At 35.0% G+C, this 24,013-nt stretch overlaps 1 protein-coding gene across 1 annotated transcript in view; it reads right to left on the bottom strand.

Moving 5' to 3' along the window:
• Positions 1 to 1,321: 1,321 nt before the first annotated feature.
• The window catches only part of LOC150107918 (3-hydroxyacyl-CoA dehydrogenase type-2-like), a 45,076-nt gene continuing 22,384 nt past the window's right edge, over positions 1,322 to 24,013 (bottom strand). Inside the window, exons 3-5 of the mRNA XM_090415435.1 lie at positions 21,528 to 21,692; positions 14,152 to 14,389; positions 1,322 to 1,726 (exon numbers count right to left, since the gene is read on the bottom strand). Of these exons, the coding sequence (XP_090271561.1) occupies positions 1,536 to 1,726; positions 14,152 to 14,389; positions 21,528 to 21,692 (594 nt within the window). The 3' untranslated portion in view covers positions 1,322 to 1,535. The remainder of the gene's footprint in view (positions 1,727 to 14,151; positions 14,390 to 21,527; positions 21,693 to 24,013) is intronic.

Raw genomic sequence — 24,013 nt, 5'->3', positions numbered from 1 at the left:
GAAAACCCCAAATACATTGCAGTTACTCTGGATCCATCACTAAGCTTCAATAAACGTATCAACAATGTTGCAGTCAGAGCAAAAAGAAGACTTAATATCATGAAAGGTATCTCAGGTAAAGAGTGGGGAATCGATGCTAAAACCTTAAAAGTCACATATACCTCTATTATCCATCCCATAATGGAATTATATATTAATTCATGATCAGTTACTTACTGATCATGAAGAGACTAGTTTGTGGTATAAAATGCCCAAATGCTATACTTATCACTGAAACTCAAATATGAACATGTATACAAAGGAAATTACTGTTAGTATACATAAGTTTCTGTTGAAACACATAAACTTATGAATACATAAGTTTGTGTTGTTAGGAGTTCTGTAGACAGCTTCCAATATTGAGACCCCCCCCATTTTAAGATAATAAGTTTAATAAAACTAAACAAATATAACCCTACAAGGTTCGTAGGTCATCAAACTTATATCGTTAGGGGTATTAGCATCGTATAAAAAGAGGCTAGAAATAATTAATTATGCATATTAGATATTATCAGAATTTCACGGTTGGTACATATAAATAAGTAACCAGAATAAAAAAAATGCTTATTTACTGTATATGTGTTTGAACAATGTGTTGCTGTCATGTTCTGCAGCATCATGTGTGTTCTATCCCAGGTCCATGGAAGTTAGATTTTTAATACAAGCAGATCGGAGTAGGCCTTGATTTTTGTTACATTATGTGGGGATCCATAGCATTTGCAAGGTTTCTCTGAACTTTCTTGTAAAACAATTTTAATCAATACAAGGCATTTTTGCTTATCTCCAAACTACATGATGGCTTGTGGTAAATGTATGAGATGCCAAAACTGATTTATGCTGTCTTCTTTGTTCGATGCTCTAACGTGTCCAGGCATGCAGATCCCCCCCCCCCGATCTTCCCATGTGGCCTACATAGCAAATGCCACAAGAGCAATGAATCACATAAACACCTGTTTTTTTCATGGGATGATGTGGAGGTTTTTGTGGATGTAAGAAGCTGGAAATTTTATGCAATGGTTAAAAAAAAGCCACTTTAATGTTGCACTCACAGACCAACTTTGTCATTTTGTCTGTAACATTCTTGATGTAAGGTAGCGATACTGCATTCTTAAAATCATGTTTAAGTAAAGGAGGTGCAGGAGGTGTATTAAAAATTTTGTTGTCTTGGATTCATAACCATTGAGTGAGAGGTTTTGCATCAGGTAGTGCAATTCTTCATTCTCATTAATTGATATACTGGACATATTGTATGCTCTATTTTTTTTTTATTTAATGATTTTTAAACAATTTACTAGAAACAATTTCTGTTTCGTCCCTTACATATCAGCTTACACCAAAAAAAAAAAAAAAGGCATTATTATACATTTATTGATTTAAAAAAAAAAAAAAAACACCATAATTTCTCAGAATTGCAACTATTTTTATATCAGATATACAAAAATAAAAATCATTATTAACTAAGAACATATATGATGGACATCACTAAGTAGAAAGGTTTAATACACTAATCTCAATGCACCATCTAATCTAATTATCTCGCCATTTACCATTGTATTTTCAATTAGAAACTGAACTAGATGTGCAAATTCTTCAGGACGTCCAAGCCGTTTTGGAAATGGAGTCTGTTCCGAAAGATGTTTGACAACATTTTCAGGTAGCTTTCGAAGAAGAGGAGTCTCAAAAATTCCTGTGGAAGAAAAATCTACTTTAATATAAAACTAAAAATTTACACAGATGTCATTACATAAACTAGCCACAGGAGTAGTCTTTGTAGACCTAACTGCAGCATATGATACCATAAACCATCTCACACTCAGAAACAAAATATACAGAATAACTAGAGACAATCGCCTTGTCCTCCTGATCCAATCACTCTTGGAAAACAGACGCTTTTACGTGAACCTTGGGGGTAGGAAGAGCCGCTGGCACCACCAAAAAAATGGCCTCCCCCAGGGAAGTGTGTTATCACTATTACTTTTCAACATCTATGTCAATGATCTCTCCATCTTTCCAGGAACTAGAAATTTTATCTATGCTGATGACCTTGCCATAGCTACTCAGTCAAAAATTTCAAGTCCATTGAAACTACTCAATCACTTGCCTTAAATAGTCTAACCACATACTATACCAGCAATCAACTAAAACCGAACCCCTTGAAAACCCAGACTGGCCTTTTCCACCTTAACAATAAGGAAGCCAACAGGAAGCTACAGATTTCTTGGGAAGGCTCTAATATAGAGCATTCCAGGAAACCAATCTACCTCGGTGTGACTCTCGATCGCACCTTTTCATATAAAACTCACATAGGAAAAAAAAGGCAAAAGTGAATGCAAGAAACAACATACTAAGAAAGCTTACCTCCTCCAAATGGGGTGCTGACCCTAGCACACTGAGATCTACTGCCTTGGCCCTTTGCTATTCTTCTGCTGAATATGCCTGCCCAGTATGGTCCAGATCCTGCCATGCTGAAAAACTTGATCCAGCATTGAATGAAAGCTGCCGCTTAATTACATGATGCCTGAAACCACTAAAAGACCTGTATACTTTGGCTGGTATTGCACCCTCTTCAATTCGAAGATTTGCATTCTCAGCTGATGAAAGAAGCAGACAAATGAATGATGAACGTCACCCACTGTTCGGTCAGACCGCAGTGACCCAAAGACTAAGATCCCGACATAGCTTCCTGACAACTACTGAACCACCTAAAAACCTCCCAGAGACAAGACTTCAACAATGGCTTGCATTATATCCTGAAAATAATACTGGTATTCCAACAGCCGAACATCTTCCACATGGTGCCCACTTATACTGGAATACTTGGAAAATCCTAAACAGACTCTGGACGACAGGACGCTGCAAACAAAACCTCATCAAATGAGGCTACCTCACTGGCCCATACAACTGTGAGTGTGGGACAACCCAGTCCATGGAACACCTTCTTTCTTGTCTCCCTTTCTTCCATCACCTTGTGCAAAAGAGGACCTTATATTCTGCACAGAAAAGAGCAGTTGATTGTGCAAGATACTGGAGGAACATCTGACCATGTTTATTGTACATAAGTTATGTATAGTTTCCTTTTTTTTCATATTTAATTATTATTCCCTGTATAATTCACCTACCAAATCTAAGCTGATCTCATTGTAATGTATCCTAATTTGTTGTAAATCATGTTGTACCACTAACTGTACTACTTGTGTTTGGATACGAAATAAATAAATTACATAAAGTTGCCCATCAACCACTCATATATATGACAGCTAAATAAATTGGCTTTCAAACAGTTTGGTGTAAAATTTATTAGAATGGCAGCAGTTAAAGTGGTCAAATCCTATCAAAACAAACCTATTTCTCCCCCTCTGCAAAAGTTGTTGCCATCAAATATGTGGTTTGAATCTGGTTGTTTTTTTTCCCACCTAAGTGATGCTTGGAAAACAATTCAGCTGCAGACAAATTTCTTCTATTAAAAAATATTATCATCATGATCAGAACTCAATGGAGCCAAGATACTCATGGGAGGTCCCACTCTCACATGCTGTGGAACCATTGGCACAAATAAGTATCATTATCCAATTCTCCATTTTGATGATTGCTAACATCGTTCTACTTGAAATGCCTACCATTCAAGAAGATTATCTTCATGTTTAGTGTTGAACACTACAGTTGCTTCTGATCATTGCCTAAATATAACATCTTATAGTTGTCATTTAGAAGCATCTCACCCATTTTTGTCTCCTTTTTTTAGTAACACCAATTATGTCATGGTACTTTCTAATTCTTCTGCCAATTTCACTTATTTTCATGAATTTTGTAGTTAGTTCTAGTAGTTGACGTTTGACTGTTTACCCTGTTTTCCTGACAAAAACAACATGGTGTGGGGTTCTTGTTTAACCAGGCCAATATGACATTTTATAAGGTAGCATTACTATCTTTAGGTTTTAAGCTAATACAGAATACAATTCAGTTGGCTAAATCCTAATTTATCAGGCCCCTTCATTTGTTCAGTATCCATACAGATACCTACCAAAGGGGGGTGCACAACACAGGAAGGTGAGGACTGGACATTTGGTCAGAAGCTCTAAATTGTTCTTTGCATTAAAGGCTATGTCCCCTCTCAGTTTATCTAGCTTTGACTGTTAACCAGCTGCATCAATCATCATCTCTTTGTATTCTGTTATATAGCCACAGGGGATATTATTATTATTATTTTGGTAACCTCCATGGAGTCAACAGGCTCATCATTGAAGGCCCACTCAACGAGCAACATGACTATCATAATGAGCCTTGAAGATATTTACACTACCCGTATTCACAATACACTCTGGCAATGTATTCCACTGACTAACAACTCTCCACTTAAAAAAACCAACTCCTCAAACTCTTCTTCACCATCTTTATACAACTTCCATGGATGGCCTCTCATTCTTCAAATCTTAACATCCACTCTTTTTATAATTCCTTCTGTATTAATCTGATAGAATCCTCAACTAACTTGAAGGTCTCTATCACATCTCCTCTTTTCCTCTTATTGACCAACTCGATAATCAACATTCCCTCAAACGCTCTTCATAATCAACACTCCAGAGTCCTGATATCTTTGGTCATTCAACCTTGGACCCTCTCTAGTGTTTCCACATCACAATGAAAACTAGGCCAAATCTGAGCACAACAGCCCGTACATAGTCTTACAACAATGCCTTATATAGAGGCACCACCACCTCCTTATCTCTACATGTCAATGTACTTTTTATCATAGCAGCACTACGATGTGCAGTCTTTGCAACACTTGTGATGTGTCCTCGAAACTTCAGTCCACTGTCTACCAACATTTCAAGATGCCAAATCTCATCCACTTCCTGAAGTACAGCTCCACCAATACAATACATAGCCTTATATCTCTGTATCCCAAAGTGTAACACCTTCATTTATTAATATTAAAACTGCAATTCCACTCATTTGTCCAAGCTAAAAGTCTATTCAAATCTTCCTGTAGAGAATTAACATCAGTACTACTCCTCATAATTCTACCTAACTTTGCATCATTGCCATTTGAAGATCCCAGTCAATCTACATGAAATATCATTAACAAATAAGTTAAACAGTAAGGGCCCAAGAACAGAAATGCCACTAGTTACCTTCCATACACAACTTGCTGGTATATTTCAGAAAGCCAATCTTCAAATAGATTTAATCTGCTATCTAATCCTGTCTTCTGCAGCATATACACGAATCTGTCATGTGGTAATCTATCAAATGTCTTTGCAAAGTCCAAAAAAATCACTGTATATGAATTTCCCTTATCCAACACATTTCGTCATCTTATCATAAAACATAAGCAGACTGTTAAAACAAGACCTGTCCTTCACAAACCCATGCTGACCATCATAGAGAATCTTATGTCAATCAATTGACATAAGATTCTCATGCCAAAAATCTTGCCAAAGATTCTCTTGCCAAAAAACTCTCTGCAAGAAGGCAGCGTCTAAGAACAAGTCAATGTAGTTGCTAGTGAGAAGAATCTTTGTCTCTCTATGCAGAAATGTTATAGCAGTTATGCTGATAATATAATCAAGGAAAGTCTGACACTGGAAATATCCCAATTAAAATAAATTATTAGAAAATCGACCAGAGAATTAAAAAAAGTGGAGAAAGAGAAACTTTTAAGGCTGTTTTAGGGCCATTACTGTATAACCTGTATGTTAATGATATTAAAAACTTAAAGGTACAAATATTTCATACTGAAAGTAACAGTACATCGTCAGTGTAGAACAAACAGTTAAAGGAATGGAATACAAAGTACAGAACAGTCGGTGGATCACCAATTAAATTGTTGCTGCGTGTCAGAAGATTAATTAATAAAATATTATTAAATAAGCCTTTCAAGATAATAATTTCATTGATGGTTGCATAAGATAAGAATCTCCTAAACTTTTGGGGGGGAGAGAGAGAGAGAGACAGTTATTTAGACTCAAATTCGGCCGATGTAAAAAGACTTTGCGACTTTCTTTAAAAAGGTGTTCATATTTAAACCTGCATCTGTGGAGAAGACAAGCTTTATCCCACTGGATATTATGATTAGTGTCAATGCTATGTTGTGCTAGACCAGACTTATGAGGTTTCATGTATTCGATATAATACTGATGTTCCTTCATTCTTTTTTTCCAGAGAACGGCCTGTTTGTCCAAAGTATGATAAATTATATTCACATGGTATCTGGTAAACACCAGCCAATGAGAGAGGTGCCAGTTTGTCTTTTGTAGATGGCAACAAGTGAGAAATTTTATTGATAGGAAAATATGTGGGAATAAGATGATACTTCTTCAAAATTCTGCAATAGGTTCTGAGATGCCTGAAATGTAAGGGATTGGAACTCTGCAGTCTGTTGAAGAATCCTGAGGTGCTGGAACATAGGAGTCAATTATCTGATGGATTTGATTAGGGTTGTAACCATTAGAGCCTATTAACTTTTTTATAGTGAAAAGTTCTTGTTGTAAGCTTAAAACCTACCTTTACTGGCAGATACATTCATCAAAAGTCAGCTCATCACACCGCTCAAAAATCGGCATTATCAAATCTTTAATTAATAGAGCACATGGTGTGCTCCACTCCATTAAGCTTACAACAAGAACTTTTCACTATAAAAGAGTTAAAGAGAATCTAATGGTTACAACCCTAATGAAATCCAGCAGATAATTGACTCCTATGTTCCAACACCTCAGGATTCTTCAACAGACCACAGAGTTCCAATTCCTTACATTTCAGGCATCTCAGAACCTATTGGCAGAATTTTGAAGAAGTATCATCTTGTTCCCACATATTTTCCTATCAACAAAATTTCTCATTTGTTGCCATCTACAAAAGACAAAATGGCACCTCTATCATTGGCTGGTGTTTACCAGATACCATGTGAATGTAATTTATCATAGTTTGGACAAACAGGTCGTTCTGCGGAAAAAGGAATGAAGGAACATCAGTATTATATCGAATACATGAAACTGCATAAGTCTGGTCTAGCACAACATAGCATTGACACTAATCATAATATCCAGCTGGATAAAGCTTGTCTTCTCCACAGATGCGGGTTTAAACATGTACGCCTTTTTAAAGAAAGTTGTGAAGCCCTTTTACATCGGCTGAATTTGAATCGAAATGACTGTCTCTCTCCCCCAAAAGTTTGGGAGATTCTTATCTTATGTAACCATCAATGAAATAATTATCTTTAAAGAATTATTTAATAATATTTTATTAATTAATCTTCTGGCACGTGGCAACAATCTAATTGGTGATCCACCGAATGTTCTGTACTTTGTATTCCATTCCTTTAACTGTTTATTCTACACTGAGGATGTGCAGTTACTTTCAGTACGAAATATTTGTACTGAATTCATTAAAGTTATTACTGTTGGTTTCATATGTGTTAAGTTATTAATTTATTATGCCACAGGTACCTATAAAGATCATGTTAATGATACTGACATACAGGTTAAACAGTAACCTGTATCTCAATATCATTAACCCCCCAACTGGCCACGACGTCTATAGACGTCCAGCTAAATCTGGATAGGAAGCTCTAAAACCCATTGAATAACATGGATAAGAAGTGCAATTTGGTATCACTATTTCATCCACATTGGCCAGTAGGGAGGGAGGTTAACATACAGGATGCAAAAAATGATCAGAACAAGAAAAGGCTGGAAAGCAATGAACTTGGTAAGAATAAGAACAACAAAGTTAATCAATTTAAATATAAGAAAAAAGAAGTAATATGGCATAGTGATTCAACCATAAAATTTGTGCTTGGGTGTCACTACTTCTAGCTTCCTGAAGGTGAAAATTAAAGATGTGATAAATGTAATAATAGAAAAACAGAAAAGAAAAGATATGGCAATTCTTGATGAAACTAATGATTTGACAAATATAGTATGAGAAACAATATGAAAGATCTGTTGGAAAAAGCAAGGGAAAGAGAAAATGAGTTGGAGAGCTATGATAGCAAATGGTTCAATGTGGAGGCTGCATAGAAAATATGTTTTTGGATGTGGAAAGCATTTGATGGCAGAAAAGATTTGTATAAGAGGGATGACTTGCACTTGAATGGATTTGGCATCAGGGGCTTGAAAAAATTACTTATTGAGGGTGAGACCTAAAAGTTCAGCTATGGTATGCAGATGTGATAATGATAAGAATGCCATTGAGCATGGTTATGTACCTGCTGAAGGTATGGAAATGGACACATTGGTTTAAAACCTTTTGAGTGTATCTAAGATGGAAAAGAGAAACTTCTACAAAACAGCTGCCCATAAGAAAAAGCTAGGTGATAATTTGTTACATTTATACACAAATGTTAGAAGCATCAGAAATAAAGGGATGGAGTTCATTACTTTATTGAATATGTTGTGGCCTAAGATTGTTAAACATTAGTAAAACCTCAGTAACAGTCAGGTGTTTTAACTGGAATTGAAAGTAAAGGTATAGTATTTTTAGAAAGTATAGACTAGATGGGGGGGGGGGGGAATATTACTAATGTCTGATGAGTTGAGTCCAGTTAGTATAGAAATGCATGAGAGCAATAATAGTAATGTTCCATGCAACTGTGAATTTCAAGCTATATGGTGGGAAGTGTAGGTTAACAGGATGAAATATATGATGGGGTGTTGCTGGAGACAATGAAATGCATCACCATATTACCCTGATGAGTATTAAATGAGAAATCATTATGGATGACTTAAATTATCCAAACATTGATTGGCTAAAAGAGAAATCATTATTATTATTATTATTATTATTATTATTATTATTTATTATTATTATTTTTTATTATTATTATTATTATTTATTATTATTATTATTATACACCTCCAGGGAGTCCAAAGACTCATCGAGGGAGAGTGTGCCAACAGCATCGAACGATTGGTCCCCTTCTAACTACTAACCGCGCTCAAACTTACTTAACTGAGCCATTAGTAGCAGAGACTCTACCAATCGACCAACCTTTGCCGGCATGCAAAGGTTGGTCGATTGGTTCATTCAAATCTCATGATATGAATGAAGGAAACTTTACTGAGTTGTTGAGTGACAACTTTCTCAAGCTACATGCAAAAGAAGGAACTCAAAGTCAAAGAGTGTTAGATTTGGTCATAGCACCAGAAGGGCTCACAGTTAATATAACTATTTCACAGTAACAGGTGACAGTGATCATACCACACTTTCCGGGGAAGTAGCTAATTATAGATGTTCCAATTAAGCAGGTTACATGCTGAACTATAAAGCTGGAAATTATGACCAACTCAACAGAATACTATCATTGGTCCTATGGTATCAGTTACTGGATGTGAAAGAATCAACAATACATGAGGATCTGAAAAAGTGCTTAAACGAGGCAGTATTTGTGTATCCCTAGAATTTGAAGAACAAACAGGGTGAGAGCGAAATGGATAGGCAACCTTATTAAGCAAGAGATCAACAAGAAGATGGCATGTAAGAAGGATCATGAGAATACATGAACGTTATGAAAAATATTAAGCACAGGTCAGAAAAATTATGAGTACAGTATTGTGCAGAAAGCTAAATTAGAGTAAATTGGCTATGCAGGCTAGAAATTTAAAAAAATCTAAAAAATTAAAGGTGATTCAAATTAAAAGTGCAGCAAATAAAAGAAAGAATGAATATGGAAGAATAACTTTACAGAATGCAGATGGTACTCTTGTCAGAAGTTGAGAATGTTCCATTAATGAGTGCTCACTTTAGTAAGATATATCAGTCAGGTTTATTTAAAAACTTTCACAGCTTATACTTGTAAAAATATATATAGAATTTTATTAAAAAAATCCAATATATTTCATTCAACATTATATGGACACAACAGGGAGACAGACTGGTAACTAATTCAAAACAAGAATTACAAGAGCATGTGCATACTTTGTCTCAGTTGCAGCTGAAGTATGTGATTACACTATTGAGTTCAAAGGAACAATTGTAAAAGTTGTGTAGATGAAAAATAATTACTTAGAACAACAGAGCCTATGTAGCTCACTCAGTATAAACAAAGCCCTTTTGTCGGAAAGACCTGGGTTTGATTCCCATCCATGATGTGAGGAACTTTATCTGGTCTCTTTTGACTATAGGTGAGTTAGCCAGTCTCATAAGGAGATAGAGGGTTTTTCCCACCTGGAAACTCAAGTTTTTTGTCCTCAGAATTACAGAAAACTGGCCCAGTGAACAGATGCATCTACAGACATAGGACACTCCAGGAATAAGGACTGACTGACCTATTCCTTGGGATTTTCAGTTTCGAATGCCTGGACAGTGAAGTGTGGGTCTACGTGTAAGCATAAATCGTGATGATGAAAACAACAACAAAAAAAACGTTATGAACAATTAATAGCAATCACTTCCCCAAATGTAGATATTAGCATACAGTTTGAGCAATTAAGGTTCAGACGATTTCATAGTGTTTCATATGTTTCAAAGAAATGATGATCAAATTTAAATTTACTGGAATGAGGAATCTTTGTTTGGTTCCAAAGAGCTCTGTGCCTAGTGTCAGCAAGACACCAGGCACAGAGTTCATGAGAAGCAAAGCCACTAGACTTCTCGGATTCCAAAATGTAATATAATCTTGATGTTCTATGAATATCAGTAAATTAGTAAGAATATAGTGAAATTTTCACTATAAGGAAGGCGGGGACACTGGAACATCGATGGAAGTAAAATTTGTTTGTAGCTAAGAAAGGGGTAAGAGCAAGCCTTTTCCTCTAAGAACAGTGAATGAGTGGAACAGTCGGCCTCTTGAAGTGGGGAGTACATTGAGTGTGAATGAGTTTAAGAGAGGGTATGACAGATGGTTTGGGTGATGTACAGCCTCACTCAATGAGCCATCTCCCTGGAGGTCCCAGATAAATAATAATACTATCTGCAGTCTCCAATTTTTGATCAAGTTCTTAGATCCATAAGTTAAAACTGATTTGAATGCTTCCATGTGCAATTCTAATTAGTATTCTCGCAGATTCCCCTTGTTTCATTTGGCTTCCTACAGAACCGTCATCCTCATTCTATTATCTATTTCTATATTTAATGTCACCATCTTTATTTAAAAGTTAGCCTAAATATCTGTGTGATTTATTCTAAAGGTTCTCTAATCGGAATGCCATTTATGTTTTCCTACCTATTTTATTAATATTTTATTGCTGATTTTCATATAGAATTTATCACAACAATTTTTTAATTGGGCTAAAGACTTGAATACTGTAGCATATTTATTTAAGAGAGTAACAGTAACACTGAACAAGAACTAAGCTTAATATTCTTTATTCAGTGATTATCATATTTAATAGAAATACAATTTTATTAATACAGACCAGTATTTTACAATAAAAACATTTATTCAAACCTACCAGTTTCGCCAGCAAACTGTCTGGCTTTTTCAAGGCATTACGGAGATATGAAAGTTAGTAAATGCAAATTAAAAGGAACATAAAAAACGTTGTAAACCAAACTAGTATCTATGGTTACACGTTTCGCGTGACAGAGATGACTTACTGTTCTTATTCATTATCACGCATGCGTGTTTGTTGTAGACTTGTAATGTGATTACTGGCTAGCTGTAGTTCAGATTGATTGAGAGAGAGGATCAAGTTTTTCCACGAACTGTTTAGAATTACACCCTGATTTCTGTTGAGGTTTCCGCCAGTTATTAGCACTATTGTGGCTTCCTTAAATACACGATGCCTGTAGTCGTCATCGAGATATGGCATGGAGCTGTTTTGCCAATCTATCGTGTGGTTAGATGTGCAGAAATGATGTGCTAAGCCGGAAGAGATGCTTCTGTTGTGGTTTACATCACCAACATGTTCTTTTTGTCTAATTTCTAAACTTCGTGAAGTTTGTCCGATGTAGGTAAGACCACAGGAGCAGGGAATGTAATATACTCCTGGATATTTGTAGAACGGAACTTTATCTTTTGGAGATCCTAAAACTTGTCTGATGTTGGTGGTTGGTTTGAAGACCATTTTGATGTTGTGGGCTCTTAGTATTCTTACTATTTGATAAGAAATTGACTTGATGAAAGGTATCACTACAGCAGAAATGTGCTGACGGTGGGATTCTTCTTGTCTGGGGTTGTCATTGTATAGATATTTTTTGATGATGTTTTGAGGATATCCATTTTGTGATAATGTGTTGGCTATTAGTGAGAGTTCATTCTGTGTGTCCTCCTCTTCTGATATAAACTTTTTGGCTCTATGTTTCAACATGTGGATAATACTCAGTTTGTGTGACTTGTGATGGTTTGAAGTATAGTGAAGATATCTTCCAGTATCTGTGGGCTTTCTGTAAATGGATAATTTGACACTGTTAGGTTGTTTTTTTATCAAGATATCTAAAAAATGCAGCTGGTTGTTGTTTTCTACTTCCAGAGTGAATTTTATCTTGCTATGTATTGAGTTGATTTTATCCACAAACGATTTTAGGTTGTCTAAGCTGTCTTGCCATATGATGAATATATCATCCACATATCTCCACCATGTAGATGGTCTCGGAGAGATTGCAGAGAGAATTTCTTTTTCAAGTTTTTCCATGAAAAGGTCTGCACAAGATGGTGATAGTGGGCTTCCCATTGCTAGGCCTTCTAATTGTTGGTATATGGTGTTGTTAACCTTGAAGAAATTAGATTGAAGGCAGTGTATAAAAAAACAACCTAACAGTGTCAAATTATCCATTTACAGAAAGCCCACAGATACTGGAAGATATCTTCACTATACTTCAAACCATCACAAGTCACACAAACTGAGTATTATCCACATGTTGAAACATAGAGCCAAAAAGTTTATATCAGAAGAGGAGGACACACAGAATGAACTCTCACTAATAGCCAACACATTATCACAAAATGGATATCCTCAAAACATCATCAAAAAATATCTATACAATGACAACCCCAGACAAGAAGAATCCCACCGTCAGCACATTTCTACTGTAGCGATACCTTTCATCAAGTCAATTTCTTATCAAATAATAAGAATACTAAGAGCCCACAACATCAGAGTGGTCTTCAAACCAACCACCAACATCAGACAAGTTTTAGGATCTCCAAAAGATAAAGTTCCGTTCTACAAATATCCAGGAGTATATTACATTCCCTGCTCCTGTGGTCTTACCTACATTGGACAAACTTCACGAAGTTTAGAAATTAGACAAAAAGAACATGTTGGTGATGTAAACCACAACAGAAGCATCTCTTCCGGCTTTGCACATCTAACCACACGATAGATTGGCAAAACAGCTCCATGCCATATCTCAATGACGACTACAGGCATCATGTATTTAAGGAAGCCACAATAGTACTAATAACCGGCGGAAACCTCAACAGAAATCAGGGTGTAATTCTAAACAGTTCGTGGAAAAACTTGATCCTCTCTCTCAATTAATCTGAACTACAGCTAGCCAGTAATCACATTACAAGTCTACAACAAACACGCATGCGTGATAATGAATAAGAACAATAAGTCATCTCTGTCACGCGAAACGTGTAACCATAGATACTAGTTTGGTTTATAACGTTTTTTATGTTCCTTTTAATTTGCATTTACTAACTTTCATATCTCCGTAATGCCTTGAAAAAGCCAGACAGTTTGCTGGCGAAACTGGTAGGTTTGAATAAATGTTTTTATTTTAAAATACTGGTCTGTATTAATAAAATTGTATTTCTATTATAAAACGACCAAATATGTATAATTTATCATATTTAATATTACTTCTCTTAATAATTTCGGCTATTTTGGTATACAATCCTGCTATTTATGTGACTCAACACCAACCATCTTCCTTTTCCTGTGCATAAGCTATGTATAATTTTGTATACAATTCTATTTACACTATACAAATGTGTATTTTGCATGACTTTAAAATGCTTATTTTATTTAATTTTTTTTCTGAAATTATAATATAAACTTTGGTCATTGTCAAGTGGAAGGAATCTGAGAAATCAGAAAAGTTATAGGCAATTTGGCTATTATAATGTATAAAATGGAAGATGAGATTTAAAAAAAAAAAAAAAAATGCAATTCCAATTATCACACAAACTAAGTGAAGATTATGGATTAAACAAAGTAACTTTACCTGGTGCAATCGTGCAACATCGAATTCCTTGTTCTGACAAGTCTCTGGCAATAGGTAAAGTCATTCCAACAATCGCTGCTTTACTAGCTGAATATGCAGCTTGACCCATTTGACCATCATATGCCGCAATACTAGCAGTATTTATAACAATTCCTTTTTGTCCATCCACATCGGGTTGATTTTTTGCTATAAGTCCAACAGCTAGGCGGATAACATTGAATGTTCCACAACAGTTCACCTGAAAATGATTAATGATCCCATATTTAATCATACGATATTTAAATATGTAAATAAAAAAAAAAATGTATCTGTTCCTTTCTCAACCATAAACAGAAGTATTTGTTTCACTTTCATCAGTACAGTTTAATGGAATGGTGCACATTTTGTGTGCAATGTTCCTTCTAAGCTGTGCATGAGTACAGCATGTCTACTATTTAAAACAATACAGTCATGGAAAAGGTGATGGGTTTTTGTAGCGACATGGGTTTAAGTGAATTCATTTAGGACATGTGGCTTGTGATTTTTGTTATTATGAGAATGGGCTGCTGCGTACATTGAGTCTGATACTGGAAACTTGCATACAAAATGTTTTCATGTACACATGGGCTGGCAAAAATGACGAAATATTGTTTATGTGTGTACTTTTTGGTGGAAATTAAAATATTTTATGAAGATCTAATTAGCGGGAAAACATATCTCTGGAAAGATATAAGTTGGCATTCTGCTATTTATGCAAAATAATCAGTACATCCAATGTGAAGTTAAGGATGAAAGCTATTGGAATGAGGTTTAACCAATTCATATTGTCATTTTTATTTGCTTATGGACAGTACAAGTACTGGATAAACTGTTACACTAGACATTGTCTGGCTTGAATCAGAGAGAGAGAGAGAGAGATTAATAATAACCAACTTTTAAACCAATGCATTTCAATTAGGTTTGCAGGCTGAGAATTTGGGTTAGTTTAATGTCTAAATGCCAAATTATGCACTTAGGCCAGCATAAATTCAAGGTTTGTGTCACATTGATGGCTTGTGGTGGAAGGAGGTGGCAGAGGTAAAGAATTAGAATATGAAGAACACATATTCACAATGTTAATTAAAAGTGAAAATTAGATACAAAGATTTTGGTTCATGTCTCATGAAACATCACCAGTGTTAATGAATGAATGAAATTGGGATCTTTTTATGTGTAACCATGATAGTAGCACGTTCAGAATTACTGTATTATTAGGAGTCTATGTATATCATCATGATCGGTTTCATAGCATGTACCCAGGTATACAGGCTACTATGACAGTGCTACATAATTAAGTTTACATTATCACTAATCTCCATGAAGTTATTTAAGGAAATAGACAACACAGACTAAATAATAACTAAAAATTTATTTATTATTTCTAGTATTTCACCAAAGTTAAACTTAATCTTCGTGGGATTAATACACTTGTAACGTGCACACAGGCACCTTCAGTAAAAGGTAATGAACAGGAGAAATGCAGGGAGGCCTAAAGTCCTAAAAACTATGCTACCTATTGGATTTAATTGGATGTTCTAGTCTGCAGATGATTTCCCACATGAGAGGCAGTTTGATGCAACATTATTTGTTTGGGTTAGGATAATTCATAATGGCAGAAGCAGATTTGAAAAGTAAGGTGGCTTTGTTCTGTCAAACCTGAGCACCATAGTGGTGGAAATTGATGTAGTCTGTGTTCTGATATCTGACGGTGGCTGTCATACAAGTTTGGCTATAATATGAACAGACGAAGCTACAGGGTACCTGATGGACCCCAGGTAAATCCAGAGGTTGCAGATGCTAACTTCCTATGTTGTTTGTTAGCAGTCACAAGATTTCTTTTAAGAACTTGTTCTTAAACATGTACTGTTAAGATTAAGATGCTTTTTTAAGGTTTTGGTCACCTTTTCAGAGAGACCACAGATTATTTGTGATCTGTTTTTTTTTTTTTTTTTTTTTGGAGGGGGGGGGACAGGGATGTTAATTTTTTTGTTTTTTTTAATCTGTGGGATAGATGTAGCCATGGACTAAATAAGTAATTTGCAAGTAGTGAGTTCTGTGGCAAGTGCAGTATTAGCACATCTTCTACATAGCATAGTCAGATAGGTTTTATTTGGAGGAGGAGAAAGAGTTCATTCTTTTCGAATGTCTCCATAAAAAAGAGCTTGTCAGGGGATGAAAAAGCAGAGAGTGGATAGCTGTACCCTTTATTTGTTTCATAGAAATTTTCCTTGCCAAGCAAAATATCTCAGCCCTGTTTCAGTTCACCATGAACTGAGATCAGAAGGAATTTTGCTTGAATTAGCATACAGGTGTCTTTAGTAGCACATTCATGAATAAGTAAACATTGAAACTGACCATTAAAAGATGGTGAGGGAGCACTGAGGTTAAATGGCTAGTTAGTTGATGGGCGAGTTTATGCCATCTACAACTGGGCATAGTAGCACATTCTCTTTATGGATTTTAAGACATATCTGGGATACGGGGAGGTGGGGGGGGAAGAGGGGGGGTCTGGAATTATAGTTTCAGTTCGTTGGTCATTTCTGCAGCCAGAAGGCAACATATGGATGATTGGAATCTGTGTGTTGGTCGAATCATAGTTCAGTTGGCACTGGATAGACCAGTCTTGAAGAATTTTTAGAATTTTATTTTTAGTGTAATATGGGTGGTGTAGAGTTGCAGTTGCATTGCCCATATCTGCTTTTAGGATTATTATTATTATTTTTTTTGTTATTTTGTGAAATTTAGTACAGTATATACGTGGGTGGTCTGAAATGTTCTCTGCCTAACAATGAAAAAACGAATTTTTAATTTGAAAATTATTTTTATTTTTCAATGTAATCTCCCTTAAGACTAATACATTTATTCCAGTGATGCTCCAGCACCATTTTTCTGTCCCTGTAATGGTTCTCAATAAGAACTGCAAAATACCCCTCTACAGCTGCAATTACCTCTTGATCCGAAGAAAAATGCTGACCAGAAAGGAAGAGGTTTAGTTTCGGGAAGAGATAGAAGCCAGAGGGAGCCAAATCTGGGGAATAGGGTGGATGTTCCAACATTTCATAGTGTAGATCCCTGAATTTTCCCATTGCCAAACACCTTTGTGGGTAGGTGCATTGTCCTGACGAAAGATGATTTTTTTTTTCTGCAAACCGGATCTTGTGTTTCACCGCCATTTTACTTGTGCTCAAATATGCACAAAATAAATACAGAGAAATTTAATAAATGCAGAATTCTAACTACACCAAACACAACTTACTAATCGCAACTATTTTTGTTTGAAAATCAAGACTTAAACGGAAGAATTCATTATAAAATATTAATACTAGAAACATATTTAATATTTTTATTGTAAAATTTTCGGCTATGTTTTACAGCCAATGTCAATAGTTATGATTACATATAAGATAATCATAACTATCATACAATAATATTTAAAAAACTAATTATCACTATTGCAAACACAATTTTAAATTTTAAACTTATCTTTTCACAGCAAACCTCTATTTATCTTCTATATTCTTACTGGTCTTCCATGACTCTTATTAAGCTACTTTACAATTGTTTAGCTCTCTTCTGTTTTTCTCTGTATTTTTTAGAGTATCACTGACTTATTTGCAAGGAAATTTTGGTATGGTTTCTTCTTTTCCCAGACTGCTTCTTTAGTTTTTTGCATCCACCATGAAGTTCTTATTTTTCTATCCTTGCAGAGAACTTCAACATAATCCTCCCTAGCTAATCAATCATGATCACTGTTTTTTTCAGCGTTTCCCACTGAGACTCTAAGGTTCGGTTCTTGTTTTTAAACTATTAAATTTGTTTAAATGAATGGTGTTTGCATAACTGAGTCTACAGTTTACCTGTAAAAGCTGCTCATTCTTTTTAAAACTTTTTTAGATATTATTTTTATAACATATAAAAATAACATGGGTAGTTTGAAAAGTTCTCAGCCTAACAATGAAAAAACGAGTTTATAATTTCAAAATTATTTTTATTTTTCAACATAATCTCCCTTAAGACTAATACATTTAATCCAGCAATGCTCCAGCACCATTATCCCATCCCTGTAGTGGTTCTCAGTAAGATCTGCAAAATACCTCTCTACAGCTACAATCAATTCTGGATTCGAAGAAAAACACCGACCAGTGAGGAAGAATTTTAGGTTTTGGGAAGAGACAGAAGTCAGAGGGAGCTAAATCTGGGGCTCCAACAATTCATAGTGCAGATCCCTTAATTTTCCCATTGCCAAAACACCTTTGTGGGCAGTTGCATTGTCCTGATGAAAGATGATTTTTTTCTTCTGCAAACTGGAGCTTTTCTCACAAATTTTTTCGCCTAGTCTCGTTAAAAGATCAGAATATTCCCAGTTATTGTTTTAGCCTTTTCAAGATAACTAATAAACAACCCAAAACACCGATGCCATGACTCTGTCTTCTTTGGTGCTGAACAACCAGCTTCTGTCCACTTTTGACTGCTGTTTGAATTCTGGTGTGTAATGGTGAATCCAAGTCTCATCCATAGTAATAAATCGACACACAAAATCAGTTTTATTCTTGTTAAAACGATCCAAGCACAGTTCAGAGATTTTCATGCGAGTGCATTTTTGATCTGCATGACACCCATCTTGCTCAAAGCTTTTTCCTGCAGGTCATCCAATACCATATTGTGCACTGATCAATGATTTCTGGTCTTGTTACAATTTTTGAATGTCCTTCACGTGGATCACCTTCAAGGCTGATACGGCTGCGTTTAAACTCGGCAGCCCATTTCTTAATTGTCGAAAACGAAGGAGAAGAGTGCCCATAAACTTTTATGAAGTCCGAATGAATTTCTTTTGCCGTTAAATCTTCTTTTACAAAGAATTTTATAACAGCAATGATACTCAATTTTACCCATTTCAAGCAATACAGACAACACTTTGGCTTCTGACAGCCAAAGTGTTGTCTGTATTGTTTGTATAAAAAAAAAAGCTACTTGAAAGAATGACTTGCAATTTCACATTGATGCTTATGACAGATGTACCAACTTAGAAAAAAAAAATCTTGCCAATAGTGTTGCCATTTATGGTTAAGGCTGAGAGCTTTTCAGACCACCCACGTATTATCTGTTGGGCAGGTTACTTTTTTTGGGATGTTTCACCTGTGACATCATGCTGGCTACATTTAGCCTTACATTATTGCCAATAGTATAAGGCTCAACAATTTCTTCCAAATTAGCCTATTACTTGTCAGCACTCCAATATTGTTATATAACATTACGGTCTTCAAAGGCAATTCTGACTGAATCAACCCACTACATCTTGGTATACCTAAGGATCTTTTTCTTGTCATATTGGCATCAAACACCTGTTTTTGCTAACCATTCCTCTCCCATTCTGCTGAAGTGACCATACCACCTTCCTACCCCTCCCCTTCACCCACTCAACAAGATTTCTAATCTCCTTAGTTCTCCAAAATTCCCCATTCATCACTTAAGAAACTTGATGTTTACAAGTTCACCTGTGCATATGGGATATGTTACACAGGAACAGACTAGCAAGTCAATAGAGATTTGGATGTCAGAACATTTCAAGGACAAAGAATAAAAGAAAACACAAATCAGAACTGGCCGCATATAAACAAAATCCAACATGAAATCATCCATATAGATAGATTATAGTTTTCATTCCAGAACATTTCAAAAGTCCTCTTAAATGTTAAAATCTCAGCAGCAGTGCAACAAGAAACAAGGCATGATATTACACCCTACACAATGCCAGCAACTGCCACATAGAATATGTGCACATTGCATTGTTAATTCCCTCTTTTTAAATATTTACATCGTGATCTTTACTTGCTTTTAGCTTTTTTTTTTCTTTTCTTCACTCCTCCTCATGATGGGGAAACAGCTATTTCACAAAACTAGTTAAGTGTCCAAGTTTTTTCTTGGACACTCAAGATCTTGTTTACCACATAGGAAAACAAGATCACAAAGTTTTCCTATGTAGTTAAAGGCTGGCATTACAATTTATTATTGCTAGTGTTACTGGTGTTAAGTTTTACAATGCTGGACTTATGATATTTATTGTTCAATAAAGAATTGGTGATCCAAAATACATTTTGTGAAGAGGGGCCAGTTTGTCCAAAGTGGTGCAATGGTGGCTGTATTTTATCTTTGGAGAAGATGAATAGAACCTCATTTGGATGATGGATTTGTATATGATTGCAAGATTAAATTTCTTTAGAATAGAAGCAATGAGTTCTGGAGTTCCTTCAAAGTAAATAATAGATATTTATGAGAGCATCTCTTCTTATAGAATTGAAAGAAAAACAAATGATGTCTATAATGCTTGGGTTTTAGCTATTCAGAGAAGAGATTTTCTTGATGGTGGAGATTTCCTGTTGAAAAGATGTTGCTGAAAAACAGATGATGAAGACTCTTGCTAGAGGTTATTTGGTAATATTGTATTTCTGTGATGGATTGTGAGCTGATATCTGAAGAATATAGTTGCCAGAAAAAGTAGGTTTGTGGGAGAAAGAAGTGGTGAGAGAATCATTTGCTTATATTATTATAAGGTCTTCAAGAAAGGATAAGTTTTGATTGATTCTATTTCTAAGGTGAATTTGATCCCAGGATATTGGAAAAAGACTTGGTTCAGAATGAGAACTCTCACCAAGAGTTCTTCTACGTAAAAATATCCATACAATGGATTCAGAGTGAAGGTTTGGGATTTAGAGCAGATATTTGTATGGCAGTGCAAGACAACTGGCTAGAATTGGGAGATAGTGAAGAACACATTGCAATTCTTTCTATTTGTCTGTAGTTTGTTACTCCAAGTAAAATATCCAATTCATAACTTAAAAAAATGTACAATGCATGATGAGAATTAAAAGATTGAAGTTCAAGGGTATCATTAAGAGGAACATTCGTGAAGAATGAGATTCTGTAAAAACTAACCATTCCACCAAACCAACAAACTATTCTCCAAAGAAAGGACCTTTTTAGCTCTTTTTTTTTTTTTTAGTAATTATTGTCCATTCTCTTAAAAGTAATCATGTAAATGTATGAATAAAGAAAAAAAATTATAATTATTATTGTTTATATGGGCACTCCATAGAATCAAAAGATTCACTGCAGGAGACCCACTTTATCCATTAACACAAAACCTATCATAGATCTCCTATTCACTTTTGAAGCAAAAAGAAAAACATGTATTTCTGTTTATGGACACTAATGCAGTCAAAAATATTTCTGACTTCATTAGCACAGTGTCCTGTTGCACACATTTTTCAAACTCAATCTTTCAATACTTCTGAGCTAAGCAAATATTCCACTGAAAAAAAAAAACAGAATATCAGCATATCTGTGTCTTAATGACTTACTTTAAGCACCCTTTGGAAATCAACTAAAGCATGAGGTTCTTTCTTGTGAAAACTATAAGTCTTGCAGGCTAATCCTATTCCTGCACAATTTACAGCAACATTAAGCTTGCCAAACTTTGATTCAGCTAAATCTACAGCTTTTTTAACATCATCCTCAGACACTACCTGCAAAGAAAAAGGGTATATATGCAATTATATTGTATGTAAAACATACAAATTAATGATAAATAACTCAACACATTCATTTTACAAAGTGCTTAAATATTTATAATACCTGTGCAACAATTCATATTCATACATTCATGTCTCTTGGAGGAAGGGAACACAGTTCAATTTTTGTCAATAATGAGAACAATTTATATACATACATAGCATACCATACATAGCAATACATAGTCTATATTTAAGTTGTAAGTCAGCAGTTAGAATTGAAGGAAATATAGGAAGATGGTTTGATGTAAAATCAGGGGTTAGACAAGGATGCATATTTTCTCCATTCTTATTCGTCATCTATATGGATCACATTACTAAACAAAATGGCATTAGATCTGATATCAGAAATGAAGATGTCGAACTTAGCTATCTGATTTATGCAGATGATGTTGTACTCCTAGCCACATCTAGTGCAAGTCTCTAGGATTCTCAAACTAAATTGAATAAAAGCTATAACAAATTTGGCATGAAAATCATCAATAAAACCAAAAATTATGAAAATAGAAAGAAACACTGAACACAACTACATTCTGAATGGATGGCCATAAAGAACAAGTAAAATATTTCAGCTATTTGGGTACAGTTTTTAGTGAAGCAAAACTGGGTATGGTGGGTAGCCAGCTGAATACCCAGTATATGGAATAAGAGAGAAATTAGCCAAATTACCAAACCAGCAGCAAAGAAGACAGTATCTAAACCAGTTTTAAGTTATGGATCTGAGAGATAAAGCACTTAATCAAAGACTAGAGACCACAGATATAAGGATTCTGAGAAAAATTAGGGGAGTGAACAGATGGCATCAATGGCAGAATCATGTTAAAAATGAAGATATTAGAAAGGAACTTGACATTGTTAGCATTCAATAATGTGTAAGCAGGGCTACTTAAATACAATGAGTGAGGAAAAGTTTTTTTTTTTAAAAAAAAAGGTGTTTGATTGCAAGATGCCAGGCAAAAAAACCCAGAGGAAGACCAAGGTCTAAATAGACTGATTCAGTAAGAAGTGCCTTAGAAGCATGAAATGTTAGATACGACAATATTGCAGTGCTGGCAAGTAATATAATCATGTGGTGCTGTCATAATAGCCTCAAACTTGAGGGCATATCAGGAAATTGATGATGATGATGAGAACAATTTTTATTCTAGACAGAATCAGAAGCAAGAGTGAGAAGCATGCTAGACAGTCTAAGAAAGTATTTTGCTTCTGCAAAAGTCAAAGAATACAGAAAGTTCAGGCTTAAAATACTTAAGTCTCAAGTTAACTGCAGGAATTAAGTGATAGTACTCTAGTAATAATAAGTCCTTTGTCTTGCATTAACTAGTGATGGACATTGCTTCTTTCCCAAATTCCACTAAGCACCTCAAGATTCCATAAATGCTTTTCTTCAGTTCCTTATCTTACTATTGATCTCAGTTAGACAAACTTTATTTCTTCTCACATTCTCTCTTCCATGTATTTTTAGGACAGTCAGGCTTCTCTGCACTTGCAGCTCCATTCCAGAGTTGCATAACAGGTTTCCTGACCTTTTCCAAGTGTATGTTCAATAAACTTCCATGGATTTAAACAAAAATTAGAATTTCTGCTTTCTCATTACCATGTTAATTTTTGCTCATTTGTTCTTTTCTAGAGGTGTTCATTCCAAAATTTTCAGGTCAACATATTCAAAATATAATCACATATTTATTAATGAGCAATTGTAGGTTTCTTTATCACTTCTGAAAACACCAACCATATTTCATATTGATATAAAATAAGTGATTTAATACATGCATAACAATTTTTATTTTTTATGTGTGAACATTTCTTATTTTCCATATCCTACTAATTTTAGAATGGAATATACCTCTTACTTTCTCTAGCAAAATTTTAAACATTTTTTCATTCTGTTGTACTTGGTACAATGCTTTTATTACTAAATTCTCATTTTAAATGTTAGCTTTAAAATAAATGCAAACACTATTTATTTTAATACTAACACTTAATGATTCTTCTTGATATCAGTTTATTTTGCAAATCTACATGTCTGTGACCGTTGTCATTTGGAATTATGGCTGAGGCAACAGTCTATGAGATCAGTTTACCTGTTTTGTGAAAGAAAAACTCTACAGACATATCTCATCTGCAAAATCTAGATCAGCGTTTCTCAACCTTACTAAGCCCAAGGACCAGAATATGCCTAAAACAATTCTACGGACCACTAAGTTATAGACGTGTAGCTGGGGGGGCGGGCAATCCAACCCAGGTGGCACTTTTTTGGCGTTTAAAAAATCTTG

Source organism: Typopeltis vanoorti, chromosome 3 (assembly GCF_054136105.1).
Source record: "Typopeltis vanoorti isolate ZY-2024b chromosome 3, IOZ_Tvanoo_1.0, whole genome shotgun sequence".
Taxonomy (NCBI): Eukaryota; Metazoa; Arthropoda; class Arachnida; order Uropygi; family Thelyphonidae; genus Typopeltis; species Typopeltis vanoorti.
The sequence above is the reverse complement of the archived record's forward strand: the minus strand, read 5'-3'. Positions and strand labels throughout refer to the sequence as shown.